This window comes from Rhinopithecus roxellana, chromosome 4 (assembly GCF_007565055.1).
Source record: "Rhinopithecus roxellana isolate Shanxi Qingling chromosome 4, ASM756505v1, whole genome shotgun sequence".
Classification (NCBI taxonomy): Eukaryota; Metazoa; Chordata; class Mammalia; order Primates; family Cercopithecidae; genus Rhinopithecus; species Rhinopithecus roxellana.
The window spans coordinates 22,273,495-22,289,726 of NC_044552.1; the positions used below are offsets into that span (position 1 = coordinate 22,273,495).

Consider the following 16,232-nt stretch of genomic DNA (forward strand, 5'->3'; position numbering starts at 1 on the left):
GTGTGTATCTGCTCATAATTTTATGAAGTATCTAAATGTCATTCATTAGTTAAAAAAAGAATAGAAAACTCTGGACTAAGTAAATTTTGGACTCAGAAAGTTAGAAGGGGTATCAATTATATTAAAACACTTTCTTTAAAAATAGAATCATTTTCTTTTGAAATCAACCAGAGTGATGAGATGTGTTTTTCTTTTCAGGTGCCCCATGATGGTGCACAGCTTCACTCAGAAAACCCTGCCAGCTTCCAAGCCCCAGGATACTGACCTGCACCAGCATGTGGGGCAGCATTACCTCCCCAACAGTGTGGAGAAGAGAACATTTCACCACTGGGTGATGAGAGAGTTGACAGAGACTCTTGGCTTCTCAACGCCAGACATGATTGGAGACCTTTCCTCGTTCTATTAGAAAAGTCCATGAAGAAGCTGTGAATAGGATCAGTCCAGAGAAGATAAACTCTTATTTTCACTGTCCAAATATCAGCCAATATATTGGGAGAGCCAGCAGAACCCCTCGCCCTAGCCTTGCCTCTTGAGCACACTGCACATGAACACTTCCATGGGGTGAGTGTTCAGCTCCTAAATGGCCACGTTCCTCTTTCCTGTGGTCTATCCAGAAAGCCCAAATATCTCGAAGAGTTTTTCTTCACTGATTGCATTGTTCTGTCTATTTTGTTACCCAAGATGAGGATTGGCACATTGGATATTATTTCATCAGTCATTAAAACATTAAGCTCAACTTTGGATTCCATGAGGCCAGAATGATCTGCAGATTTCACCAGAAAAACAATCCCATTAATTCCTGGGAGATAATTTTTTCAAACCTGACATGGTTGCTTGTGTCCACCAAGATCAAAAGTTGTAAAAGTCATTGCAACAATTATTAGCTTTTCTGATGTCAGATGTAGTGTTGGAACATGTTGACCCAATCTGTCATCTTTGAGCATGCGAAGAAGAGTGGTTTTGCCTGCGTTGTCCAAACCCAAGAATACAAGTTTTCCAGATTTCTTGTAGAGTCCAGGAACTGGAGAACACTGCTGAAGCCATTGTAGATCCACTCAAAGATGAAAGACATTATTCATGCTTACTATGTCCTGAAGGGCTCCTCCTGCAACAGTGGGTGGCCTGGGTCCTCCCTCAGAGCACACCCCAAATATTTTCAGATATGAAAACCTACTTACTCTTTAGAGGTAAGGAAGGTACTTCTAAAAAATTTATTGTATTTAAGTTCTGGGATACACGTGCAGGATGTGCGGGTTTGTTACATAGGTTAAACGTGTGCCATGGTGGTTTGCTGCACCTATTAACCCATCACCTATGTATTAAGTCCAGCATGAGTTAGCTATTTTTCCTGATGTTCTGCCCCCTCTCCACCCCCGGGCGGGCCCCATTGTGTGTTGTTTTCCTCCCTGTGTCAATGTTTTCTCATTGCTCAGCTCATCACTGCCTGAGTGAAAACATGCGGTGCTTGGTTTTCTGTTCCTGTATAATGGCTTCCAGCTCCATCCATGTCTCTGCAAAGGACACGACCTTGTTCTAAAGGTACTTAAAAAAAAAGTACTTTATAGGGTTGTCACTCACTGTATAAAGCTGTGAAACTTTGTTCCCCATACAGATAATACAGTTGAAATTTCTTGGTAAGGGTCATTATAGTAATTCCTTAGTGGGTATGCTTCCCTCTAACTTCCTTGCCGTAGTAAAATGAAATGATAAATTTTGGCACCTGTTATTTAAAATGGACTCAGGACTAAGAGACTCCAAGGAAACTGAATCTGCCTCAACAATTTTATAAATTTCCTTGGATCACAAGGAGGAAATTAAGATTATTATTTTGGGTGCCAAGATCCAATGTTCTTTTATTTATAGTTTTCTCAAGATATTATTTCTTTAGATTTCTGCTACAATAGAGCCATCATAATCCTAGTTCTACATATAGACAAAAGAAGTCTTCAGTAATTTCTTCCACAATAGCCCAACACGGTATGGACTTTTTACCTACCATTGACTAAAGTTCCTCATTTTATTTAAACCATAAAAACATTGTGTCAAGAAGATATTAACATACATTAATGTTATTTAACATGATTAAAAATCATGGAATCTAGAACTTTGAAAATATGGGTCCAGAAAACTTTTGGCCATGGGCTTGTTTTTAAAGTAATTGCTTTTTTCACCCATACGTCCCAATTAGCAGCAGATCTAACAATCTGGAATCCTTCTAGCCAAGCTTACACCGATCACCTCAGGCTTGTTCTTCGTTCCCACTTTGTTTTCATCATTTGCTGCATTCTATAACTATATTTGGCTTCTGGTCCTTTATTTTTTAAAACAATATTTAATTGACAATAAAGATTGTATATATTCAAGGTGTACAGTGTGATGATTTGATATATAATATACCCTTTGTTTTTATTTCTTTTCTGTCTAAATCCACTACCACCAAATTCATTATTGAAGCTAATGAATACATTTGACTTATTCTCTGTAACCCTCAGTTTTATGTAGGGATGTGGTATATATATTTACCTGTTATAGCTTTAATTTTAAAACATTATCCTTTTTGATTGTGTTAGTTTCCTGTGTCATCATACCTGGTGTGGAAATGAAAAGCGAATAATAAATTCTTACTACACAGTTAATCCAGTTAATGAATCAAATGGAAATAGAGAAGCACAACTAAAAATGAAAAGCAATCAATGGAGAGGGGTATTTACATTATTATTCATTATTTTACATTAGATAATTGGTGCATATATTAAACAATGCTGGAGTGTGAAGTAACCATCTTGAGCTCTAATACTGCTCCTCAGGACCACTTTTGAGTGGTCACTGTTGGGAAGGGAATGGGTATGTTTTGTAAATGGTTGTGAAATTAAAAACAAATATTTAGCAATCAGAATTTTAAACCCTGATACATTGTATTATTATCAACCAAATATTCTGTGCCTTCTCTGTGGGATAGTGGAGAGACACACTCTATTGTTGGAAAAGGAAATCTTTGTTATCTCATCCATCACTACATTATAATTGATGTAGAGCATGATATCTGCCTTTTCTATTTTCGAATTTTTTTTTTTTTTTTTTTTTTGCAACTAACCAGTTTCCTCTCTGCCACTGTATGCTGTATGTGGTAGAATTGTTTGCTTTTTAGTTTACAGTTCACCAGATAACTGGAGCATGTATACCCAGAACTGAGACAGGAGTATGTGTCACTCAGCGACCCTCTGTTCTATAACTTGATGAGGCTTCAGGGCTGTGTCTTTTGGGCCTGTCTCTTTTGTGTCATTCATATGTGTGTATGTATATATATATACATACACACACACATATATACACACACATATATGTATATATGTTTGTTTTTATATATATATGAATGAGTTCATATATATATATGAATGTCATATATATATGAATGTCATATATATATGAATGAGAATGTGTAGGAATCCTTATGAAGCTAAAGGGGTGGGCTGTGGATGAGACTATCAGATGTTCCACTATAACTGTCTTTCCTTCTAAGCATCGATAGAAATTTTATCTAGGTATGTGGTGGTTCAGAAAAAAAGATGACTTTCTAGCCTTCCATGAAGCCAGGCTTGAGCAAGCGCCTAAGGTTTGGCCAATGGGACATACATGGAAGCGTATAATGGGGCAGCATTCTGAAACCTTCCTTTAGCAATTGTTGGCATGTTAACTTTGCCATTCCTTTTTGGTCTCTTCCTCTTTGCAGCAAAGTTGTTGGCTTGGACAATACAATAAGAATCACTATCTCATGAGCCATCAAATGCCTGGATTCCAGAGAGTCATATGCAGCAGAATCAACTTGGCAGCCATGGATCTTTGCCTCTGGATTGATTTTAAGTGAGAGAGAAAGATAAATTTCTGTTTTGTTAAAGGCACTGTTACTTTAGGTTTTCCATCAGTTATGGTTAGACCTAATTCTACCTAATACACCACCCTACCACACAAAAAATGTCGTATTGAATAAGAATACAGGGAGGTGGAGAAAACTGAAATTAAAAAATTACTATGATCTCTTAGGCAAAGACCTAAGGAACTTCATCTGCTTTGGGGAAGTCTGAAATTAGGGCTCCACGGAGAATAAGTAACTCTGAAATATAAGAAAATATTCTATCTATACTGAGCAAAGCATGAATGTAGAATTAAAAAATATGTCTCCATAACCTGTGAATTAGAAACACTAGCACAGCTTGAAGGGCTTACATTGGTCACATCTGGGACAATTTGAGTACCAAAATAAAGTAAAATAGTGGGCTGGGCGCAGTGTCTCACACCTGTAATCCCAGCACTTTGGGAGGCCGAGGCGGGTGGATCACCTGAGGTTAGGAGTTTGAGACCAACCTGGCCAACATGGTGAAACTCGGTCTCTACTAAAAATACAAAAATTAGCTGGGCATGGTGGCAGGCACCTGTAATCCCAGCTACTCAGGAGGCTGAGGCAGGATAATCGCTTGAACCCAGGAGGCAGAAGCTGCAGTGAGCTGAGATCTCCCACTGCACTCCAGTCTAGCGACAGAGCAAGCCTCAAGCTGGAAACCACCATTTTCAGCAAACTAACACAAGAACAGAAAACCAAACACTGCATGTTCTCACTCATAAGTGGGACTTAAAGAATGAGAACACATGGAACAGGGAGAGGAACATCACAACTGGGGCCTGTCGGGAATGGGGGGCTGGGGGAGGGATAGCGTTAGGAGAAATACCTAATGTAGGTGACGGGTCAATGGGTGCAGCAAACCACCATGGCACATGTATGCCTACGTAACAAACCTTCATGTCCCGCACATGTACCCCAGAACTTAAACTATGATAATAAAAAAAGGTAAAATAGTGATATAAAATAGAAATTTATGAGTACATACTGATAAAAAATATTAAAAAGTGAATAAATAAAGGGGGAAAAGGGAAAACTCTTATGGTACATCAACTAATAAATACGGCATACTAGGTTTGGAGAATTATTAATAGATGTTAAAATTGGTGGGTAAAAGTTTAAGATATTTACATAATTACGCTGTCTCCCACAAATTACTTATTAATTTCTAAGGAAAAAGCATAATGAGATCTCGGGGACACCATGTTAGTCAAGTGACTAAACTGAACAGCATCGATTTTAAGACAAATTATCCTTATACACTTTTCTGAAATGTTGCATCATGATTGGTTCCTGAATGGGAGAAAATATAAAGAACATTTTGGAGGTAATTAACAAAATCTGAATATGAACTATTGATTACATAATAGTTATATGACTGTAAAATGTTCCATTTTTGATGATTGTACTGGCTATGTATATAAGTTAATGTCCTTAGCAACTACACACTAAAGTGTATGTCGCAATAAAAAGTTTGGAAAAAATTTCATAGATATGAAAACTATATTTATATATTATATATGTATAAAAGTAAGACAAATGTAATGAATGGTGACTCTGGAAAAGGGTATTTAAAGTTCTGTATTATACTTGTGACTTTAAAAATTATATTAAAATATGTTATAAATGTAAAATATAGTAAACTACATTAAATAAAAAGATGACAATAAAAAGAACCCTTGTGGTTAAGACACTTCCTGCCAGATTAAGGCCTTAGCACATGCTGTTTCATCTACTCTGAAGAATTTACTACTTCACTTATAGATCTGAGCCTAAATGACACTTTCTAGAAGAGCTTTCCTTTACCCTTTCCTGGTTTAAACTAATCACTCATCCATTTTATTCATGAAACCTTGTCATTTTTACTTTATAGTACTTAGTACAACTTGTAATTACATGTTTAGTATTATTATTTGTTTTCTTTCTCCCACTAGACTATAAAGGTTGTGAGGGGAGGAATTGTGTCTGTCTTACTCACCAGCGAATACCTGGCAAATAGCAAAATCTGTATGTATAGTAAGCAATTGGAAAACATTAGGCAAGAATATAAACTGACATTTAGATACAGATTCATATTGAATTATTGGCAGTAGTAGTTACAATAATCAAAACAAGGAGTGTAAATGTTCAACAATAGAAAAGTGGTTAAAGGGATTTTAATATACTTCCATGGTGAAATTAAATTTACAGCTATTTCAATTATGTTTTAAATACCAGAAAACATGGGAGTATTTTCTGATATAATGCACATGAGAAAAACCCAAACTCCATTGGTAGGGAGTTGGGAGAAGTGCATAAAGGTAGCTTGGGTAATAACAGAGGTCCAAGTAAAAGGTGGGTCCGTTTGTGTTCTTTCTTTTTTTGTGTTTTATCAAGATATGATCGATATAGGAAAAATGATTCCCATTAACATTTCTATAATTAGCTCTATAATTAAGAGGACATTCCACATGCCTGAGGTAGAAGCTGGGACAAATACGGAATTTGACAAAAGGGAAAATGGAGAAATGCTATCCAGGGTAATAAAGAAATGAATTGAAATAAAGTTTGAAATAAAACTCAACAGATGTTTCTTCAGTCTCTTCTTTTTCCACTTATTTGAAATGTCATTTAAATATTATTATATTATATATTAGATATAATTATAGTATAATTATACAACATATAATTATATAATCATAATTATATTATAATTATATAATATATAATCATATAATCATAATTATAATTCTATAATATAAAATATATAATTATATTATATATAAATTATACAATTATATATTATATATATAAAATCATATAATTATATTATATTTTATATATAATTATATAATTATATATAATTATACTATAATTATAATTATATATAATTATAGTATAATTATATTATAGTTATCTAATATATAATAGTATCATAATTATAAGTATATAATATATAATTATATTATCATAAATATATCTAATATATAATTATATTACATAATTATATGTGATATAGAACTATATATAATATATAATTATATTACATCACCAGCCTCATCTTGCATGTTTTTGTATTGCTTAACTGTACTAAATTACTTGTAATGATGAAATGCTTTGTTTTGTAAATCTTTCTCTGTTGCCCAAAATGTTGCCTCATCTGTGTCCTTATATTACTAACGGTAAACAATCATTCAAATGTCTCAGTTTAAGGATCATTGCCTTCTGGAGCTAGCACATTTCTTCAGCAGAGGAACTGTGATATTTCTTCTCTGGACTACTGCTGTCTTGTGAACAATAAACGTTTATTGAATGACTACCACAAATACAGAGTAAGCTAATTCAGTTCAATATGAGAAAAAATGATTCCCATTAACATTTCTTTAATTAGCTCTACAATTTAGAAAAGATTCCACATACCTGAGGTAGAACTTGGGACAAATAAGGAATTTAACAAAAGGGGAAGAAAGGAGAAATGCTATCCAGAGGAATAAACAGATGAATTGAAAATAGAATTTGAAATAAAACTCAACTGACATTTAAGGTTTCCAGATTGAGATGCACACACTTAGCAGGTTTAAAACCAGCTAGATTGGTTGGGTGCAGTGGCTCATGCCTGTAATCCCAGCAATTTGGAAGGCCGAGATGGGTGGATCACCTGAGGTCAGGAGTTCGAGGCCAGCCTGGCCAACACGATGAAACCCCGTTTCTACTAAAAATACAAAAAATTAGCTGGGTGTGGTGGCGAGCATCTGTAATCCCAGCTACTCGGAATGCTGAAGCAGGAGAATTGCTTGAACCCAGGAGGTGGAGGTTGCAGTGAGCCGAGATCGTGCCATTGCACTCCAGCCTGGGCAACAAGAGGGAAATTCATTCTCAAACAAAACAAAAACAAACCCAGCTAGATTGAAGCCAAATTACACACCTAAAACAGTTCTGAAAAGGTGCATATGATGAATTTTATCAAGACATGAGAGAGTTCAAAGTGTTTGAAGACTTTGATTCTGATGGAATAATTTTTGGCTTGGAATAACTGGTAATTTAGTTATAAAGATATTAAAATCCCTAACTAAAGGCGTAGACAGGATGGTTGTAGAATAATAGTATACAAGAGGGAAGGCAATCCATCAAAGTCTCCTGACTACTCTGAAGTTGATAGGAAATTGGCATGACTTGTCTCAAGGAACAGAGTACATTGGAGGAACTTCTGAAAAGAAAGGAGTTTCTAACTTTGAAGACATGTCATATGGGTTCAGCATTGCTTCCTAAACAGAAGGAGACTTTTCCTTTCTTTCTTTTATTTTTCTTTTCCTGAGACAGATTCCCACTCTGTCGCCCAGGCTGGAGTGCAGTGGTGCGATCTGGGCTCACTGCAACTTCTGACTCCTGGGTTCAAGTGATTCTCTTGCCCCAGTCTCCCAAGTATCTGGGATTACAGGCACGCACGACCATGACTTGCTAAATTTTGTATTTTTAGTAGAGACAGGGTTTTGCCATGTTGGCCAGGCTGGTCTTGAACTCCTGACCTCAGGTGATCTGCCCACCTTGGCCCCCACCAAGTACTGGGATTACAGGCGTGAACCACCACGCCCGGCCAACAGAGGAAGGATTTTCTAACTGTTGATAGAATTCAGTGAAATCACCAGAGCCTGGAAAATGAGTTCAAAGGTCATTACCATCCTTGAAGATAAGGAAAGACTAAGAAGATTCTCATCACAATGGAGTACTTCTTATTTCTTACAGAAAAAGATTCTTGGCATCAACCTTTTGAAGGCCTCCTTCATATCTTTATTTCTAAGGCTGTAGATGAGGGGGTTCAACATGGGTGTGATGATTCCATAGAAGAGGGAAACCATCTTTCCCCAGTCCTTAGAGGTGGATGAAGGAGGTTGTAGATACATATAAATGGCTGTTCCATAAAAGAGAGACACCACAATCATGTGGGATCCACATGTCCCAAATGCTTTTCGCCGTCCTTCTGCTGACCTGATTTTTAATACTGCTTGAGCTATGAAGCCATAGGAGATGAGGATCAATGTCACTGGAATTAGAAGAATTAGTACGCTAAAGAAGAAGAGCTCAGCCTCAATAGGCTTTGTGTCAGCACATGACAACTTGAGAAGTGCAGGCACCTCACAGAAAAAGTGGTCCACTTCCTGGTGACCACAGTGTGGCATGTTAAGAGTCAAGGAAGACTGCAGCACTGAGTTGCTGAAACCAGTGAACCATGAGAAGGCTGCCATCCTTAAGCAGAACCAATAATTCATGATGACTACATAGTGGAGGGGTCTGCAAACAGCCACATATCTGTCAAAGGACATAACAGCCAGAAGGAGACACTCAGTAGCACCCAGGGCCAGGAAGATGATGAGTTGGGCCACACAGCCAGCATAGCTGATGGTCTTTTTGTTGTAACCAATATTTACCAACATATGAGGGACTGTAGTTGTGGTATAGCAGAGATCTAAGATGGAGAGATTAGTGAGAAAGAAATACATGGGCGTATGAAGTTTGGGATCCAGAATGCACACCATCATGATGGACACATTGCCAAATATGGTGGTCGTGTATGATATTATCAGGACCACAAAAAGGGGCATTTGTAGCCAAGCCCTATCTGAGAAGCCAAGTAGTATAAACTCTTTTGGGGAGCTCTCATTTGCCCAATTCATGATGACTCACTTATTTCGCACTCCTAAAAAAATGTAAGATAGGAAAGCAATCAATGTATGTTTATTGAATACTCTTATTGGAACGGAATTAAATTTAATGAATAGCTCATCATCAAATACAATTTACAGTCAATTGAATAAAGCCCGTGTGAAATATAATATGATTACGTTTAAGCTTAAAAGTAGTTTCTGTGTTTTCAGTAGTGTTTAAATTATTTCAAAGGAAATCATTACATTTAAATAACAAAGTATATAACATATGCACAACACATGGAAAATTGTGAGTTCTCAATGCATTTTATGTTCTCTCTTCTTCTTACTTCCTAACCTATCTTAATAAATAGTTTAGAAAGAAATACTACTTTTACTCCAATTATTTTAAATTTGGACTGAAAATGCTAATATAGAGGTTTTAAGTGTTGAATATAAATCTGCAATTGATCTAAAGAAATTTTGCTTCTTTCAGTAACATCTCGATGTGATTTTTTTGAGTTGTGTCTTTCTCGTAAATGCCATGCATGTAGGTCCATTTCCATAAAGAACTACCATGGGTATTAGTAATAAAATTATGGTTACTTGTGATATACAGTAATGACCATAGGTGTCATCTCCCCATCTGCAAATACCTTAATTAAAATAATAAAACTGATAACATAAATGTTGCTTTACTTAAAATGTGCCAGAAACTGCAACCCCTCACAGTCATGGTTTACATTTTATTATTCCTGTGATTCAGCAAGAATAAATAATTTGCACACTCATTAATGGCGAGGTCAAGACTAACACCTAAGATTTAAAGACCATTCTTTCTTTTATACCATATTTCCCCCTAAATACACAGATAGTACAAAAAGAATGACTGCATACAGCACAAGAGTGGTCATAAATTAAAACAGCCACAAACCAAAAGTCATATATTCAAGTTGATCTTCTTCAGTCTGTAAAAGTCATCAGTTATTTAGTTATATAACCTAAGTGCACTTAATTTCTTCAGTCTACTTTGTATGTTTAAATGAAATGTCATTGAGATGATTTACACCATTTGAATTTGCAAGCATAAAAATAGATAGACTGAAGAGTGAAGAGAAAGTAAGCACTGACACAACTTACCACAGAATGAGACAGCTTTTCCAGAGTAAAAACAATGATGTATAAAATATAATTTGATAACGGAATGTCTAAATGAAAATGAACAGAGATGACTTTAATATTTTTAACTTATTCCACTATATATGTTTTTTTTAGCTATAGATACACATTATTTCTTAACAAATAACAGTAGTACACCTTTGGTTGAAAAATAAAAGAGAATATGACATTAGGCTTTTTTGAATGTTGAAGTAAATTTACAAAATGATAACTATGTAAGGTAATACATACGTTAAATAACTTGATTTAGCCACTTTATAATGTACACATATATCAAAACATCATGTTGTACACTATAAATATATATAATTTTTACTCATTAATAAACTTTTTTATGTGAGAAAAAGACTACACAGAAAGATAAAACATAAATGGCAAGACAGAAAAATATACAGTTTATGGAAAAAATGGTTATTATTTTAAAATATAAAGAATCATTACATAATAAGAAGAAAAAGATCAAAAGTCCAATAGAAAAAAAATGAGCAATGGACATAACTAAGCAGTTTGGGGAAGAAAACAACATAAAATGCTGGTGAAAATATAAAAGATGATAACTTTTCATTATTGAAGAAACAAATAAAAACAAGAAGAAAGCATCACATTATCTTTCTATTTAGTAGCCTTAAAAAAAATCACTGTTAAAAGTTAGCTGTTAGGTACAGTGCCTCTGGAGCTAGAATCTGCCAGTTTTTTATTACTGGATTGTGTGATCCTGGGCAAATGGATGAGCATCCTTCTGCTACTTTAAAAAACAATCTCTGAATTGATAAAAAGAGAGTATTATGAAGCTCAAGTGAGACGATGTATACACATCTGAACTCAGGACCCTGCCCCAAATATACTAAGCATTTAATGAATGTGAGCTTGATATCAATAGTAGTATCATTACTATTAATCACTAATAAGTCATTAGTAGTAATACTGTATCATTATCTCAGCTTGTCTTGTACATGAGAAAACATACAAGTAACTTACTATTGGTGGTTCAAGTGATTGTTATAATTTCATAATATTATAATATCAAATGATTGAACGTATATATCACTTTTTCTTTGTTCCTAGCATGATATACTGAGTACATAGTTTTCCAGTAAATGGAAGTTAAATCAATATAGTAGGTGATATCTGGTTATCTAAAGGGCATGGAATAAAAGAGGACCCTGTTCAGTAGCTGTTATTTTCTACTCCTATTTTTTCACATCCTCTTCTCTTCACATTTTATATGGCACTATTAATTTCTCTTATTTTCTTCATATTTTATATGGCACCAATTTCTCTTTTACATTATCAGAAAATGAACTTACCTCTTGACAAGAACATGTTGATTCCACTGTCATGTTAACTTTTTTCCTATTTTTATTTTCTACACGATTCAAAAGAAATCTTAAATCCCACTGACTCTTTTCATGTACGGAGATATAATGAGCAAAACTTCATTCAAAAGGCTGAAAAGATACGAAGGATTTTTGGAATCATTGAAAATACTTGATATTGATTTCAAGTTTCCCAGGAAACAAATTGGGCATTCTGATTATTTAACATGATGTAACTCAGAGGCAGGGATGTAGATGAGATGTTCTTGAGAGGTCCTTCCCACTCATGATAATATCATTCACCGTAGTAGATGCCACTCACCTTTTTTCTAAATGTCCAAGAGATATTCACGCCTTTCTTTGTGTTGTGTTTCAAAGGAAGTCTGGTTCAAAGACAGATTAATAAATGCAGCTAACTTTTTGAATTTTCCATCCTTGTGACATTCTAAGTCAACTACCTTTTGCCCACTGACCAAGAATTAAGTTAGCATGAAACCTGGACTGCATCAAGAACATGTGAGAAAAATACTTATGAGGAGGGGAAAAAGTGTTATAGATAGTGTGTCTTCAGTCATTGGGGCATTTTTGACTGACAGGGGTTCTCCTCACCAGGTTCCTGATGGATTTCTACAATGAGAAGTTGACTTTATAGACATCAACAACATTGGAAGTGTCATGGAAAGAAAGTTATGCCTTTAAATAAAGCCAACCAATATTTATTAAGGGAGTACCATTCACACAATTCTGTGTCCTCATTTTAGCCCTAGGGATTCTAGAGTCCCTCAAGTTTAATTGGTCATTATGTCCAGAGAGTCAATAAGTCAATTCTATTCCTAACTGGACTGGTTGCGTGATACTACCACATATGTGGTTCACAAATTCTAAAACCAGGGCGAAGATTAGAGTAATAAAAAATAAACAATGAAAAATAAATTTAAAGTTGTTTAATTAGGAGAGCACAAGTTTTAATGAACTTATAACCCCAAATTCCTTTTAAATAGTTGCAAAGTCAAATAGGGAGCCCTATGATGGTGTATAGGGAAAAATAATATATCTAGTTTTCACTGATTTTTGTAATGAGTATTTATAAACTAAACCTACCAGAGATCTGTAGGTTAAAAATTATGTCATACAAAGTCACTTAACGTATTAATATACACATTGAAATTTAAGGTTAGCATTAATTCACTGGGTCAGAACACATAGAAATTACATGAAACTGCAATGGGGGAATTGTTTTTGAAAGAAGAAGCTGAGGGCTGGGGCCGTGGCTCACGCCTGTAATCCCAGCACTTTGGGAGGCTGAGGTGGGCAGATCACCTGAGGTCAGGAGTTCAAGACCAGTCTGGCTAACATGGTGAAACCCAATCTCTACTAAAAATACAAAAAATTAGCTGGGCGTGGTAGCAGGCACTTGCAACCCCAGCTACTAGGGAGGCTGAGGCGGGATGGGAGAATCGCTTGAACCTGGGAGGGAGAGGCTGCAGTGAGACAAGATCGGCCATTGCACTTCAGCCTGGGCAACAAGAGTGAAACTTTGTCTCAAAAAAAAAAAAAAAAAAAAAAAAAAAAAAAAGCTGATTTGTGCAAGTTCTGACTTAATATGTGACTTAATATGTTCTCATCCTAAGATTTTATTAAAATAAAGAAGGTGTAATTGAATTGAGCATCAGCCTAGATATAATCTTCAGGAAACTTATGTGCTTGTATTTTAATGTATTTATTTTTCCTCGTTTTTTCTTTTTGTGTATCATGATGTATTTCTATGAATTATAAAATCAACTATGTAAAATATGACCATTTTCTAAATTAGAGCATTTTCTTAGCCAGTGATTTTTGTAACTATATGACATCTGTTATAGTTAATAATTTATATACGTTTAATATGCATATATACATACTTTCTATATGTAATACACATTCTTAATTGGTTTTTAAATACAACTTGTTGTGCTTGGATTATAATAGTAAAGTTATTTTATTTCATTTTTTTGTGGTTTTACTTTTTTTTGAGACAGAGTCTCGCTCTGTTGCCCAGGCCGGAGTGCAGTGGTGCAATCACCGCTCACTGCAAGCTCCCCTTCCTGGGTTCACGCCATTCTCCCGCCTCAGCCTCCTGAGCAGCTGGGATTACAGACGCCCACCACACGCCCGGCTAAATTTTTGTATTTTTAGTAGAGACAGGGTTTCACCGTGCTAGCTAGGATGGTCTCGATCTCCTGACCTCGTGATCCACCCACCTCGGGTTTTACTTTTTTAAAAAAATTTTACTTTAAGTTCTGGGATACATGTGCAGAACGTGCAGGTTTGTTACATAGGTGTATATACGTGCCATGGTGGTTTGCTGCACCTATCAACTGGTCATCTAGGTTTGAAGCCCCCATGCATTAGGTATTTGTACTAATGTTCTTCTCCCTGTGCCCCCACCCCTCAACAGGCCCCAGTGTGTGATATTCCCCTTCCTGTGTCCATGTGTTCTTATTTTCAACTCCCACTTATGAGTCAGAACATGCAATGTTTGGTTTTCTGTTCCTGTGTTAGTTTGCTGAGAATGATGGTTTCCAGCTTCATCCATGTCCCTGCAAAGGACATGAACTCATTCTTTCCTATGGCTGCATAGTATTCCATGGTGTACATGTGCCACATTTTCTTTATCCAGTCTATCATCGATGGGCATTAGATTGGTTCCAAGTCTTTGCTATTGTGAATGGTACTGCAATAAACATACGTGTGCATGTGTCTTTATAGTAGAATGATTTATAATCCTTTGGGTACATACCCAGTAATGGCATTGCTGGGTCAAATAGTATTTCTGGCTCTAGATTCTTGAGAAATCGCCACACTGTCTTCCACAATGGCTGAACTAATTTACATTTCCACCAACAGTGTAAAAGCGTTCCTATTTCTCCAGAGCATCGCCAACATCTGTTGTTTCCTGACTTTTTTTTCCCAATGAAATGATTTGAATGGACACTTAAAGCTGTTTGTGAGCATACAAGATGATAAAGAAAACATTTATTAAATGAATAAAAGCTCAAAAGTGAAATATTATACGTAAATATCAAATATCCCGAATCTCTAGAATTTTATTGTTGAATATGCCTTAGCTATTACAAGTGGTCTTTATTCTTGGTGACTTAGGGATTCCCAAGAAATGTGCAATCACTCCTGGCAACTCAAAGTAGTAATAAGTTAACCTCAAGAGAACAATCTTGTTTAAAAAAATAAATTTTAAGTGTATTTTATAAATTATTATTATTTTTATTTTACTTTAAGTTCTGGGATACCTGTGCAGAACATGCAGGTTTGTTACATAGGTATACATGTGCCATAGTGGTTTGCTGCACCTATCAACCCATCATCTTTAAGCCCTGCATGCATTAGGTATTTGTCCTGATGCTCTCCTTCCCCTTGCCCCCCACCCCCTGACAGGCCCTGGTGTATAATGTTCCCCTCCCTGTGTCTGTGTGTTCTCATTGTTCAACTCCCACTTATGAGTGAGAACATATGGTGTTTGGTTTTCTGTTCCTGTGTTAGTTTGCTGAGGATGATGGCATCCAGCTTTATCCATGTCCCTGCAAAGGACATGAACTCATTCTTTTTTATGGCTGCATAGTATTCCATGGTGTATAAGTGTATTGATGGCACATCCAGGGGTGCAGCATTCCTACATGCCTTCTCTATCCAGGCACACTGATCAATCAGGGTAATTTATTTATTCATTGTTTGCAAGGTTCTATGCTAGCCAGTCAGTGCCAAGGAATTCAGAGATAAGCCACAATACCTGCCTATGTCTCTGGCTGTAACATGAACTTGGAAACAAACCGTTTAATCATTTACTCAATAAATCTTTATGTAATGGTGATAAATGTCAGGCACTGTCATATGCACAGGAGATTTTTTTTTTTTGAGATGGAGTTTCACTCTGTTGCCCAGGCTGGAGTGCTGTGGTGTGATCTCGGCTCACTGCAAGCTCCGCCTCCTGGGTTCACGCCATTCTCCTGCCTCAGCCTCCCAAGTAGCTGGGACTACAGGCGCCCACCACCAGGCCCCGCTAATTTTTTGTATTTTTAGTAGAGGTGGGGTTTCACCATGTTAGTCAGGATGGTCTCAATCTCCTGACCTCGTGATCTGCCCGCTTCAGCCTCCCAAGTGTTGGGATTACAGGCGTGAGCCACCATGCCCAGCCTAAAGTCTCTGTTCTAATGAAGCTTACATACT

The 16,232-nt window shown here is 36.1% G+C and overlaps 1 protein-coding gene and 1 pseudogene across 1 annotated transcript; both read right to left on the reverse strand.

Annotated features, from left to right (window-relative positions):
* Nucleotides 1-463: 463 nt before the first annotated feature.
* Nucleotides 464-1,072, reverse strand: LOC104653698 (annotated as a pseudogene).
* Nucleotides 1,073-8,519: 7,447 nt separating this feature from the next.
* On the reverse strand, nt 8,520-9,605 carry LOC104659421 (putative olfactory receptor 2B3). Its single transcript, XM_010359499.2, has one exon. It carries the CDS (start codon nt 9,544-9,546, stop codon nt 8,605-8,607), a length of 942 nt encoding a protein of 313 aa, XP_010357801.1. The 5' UTR covers nt 9,547-9,605; the 3' UTR covers nt 8,520-8,604.
* Nucleotides 9,606-16,232: the final 6,627 nt, after the last annotated feature.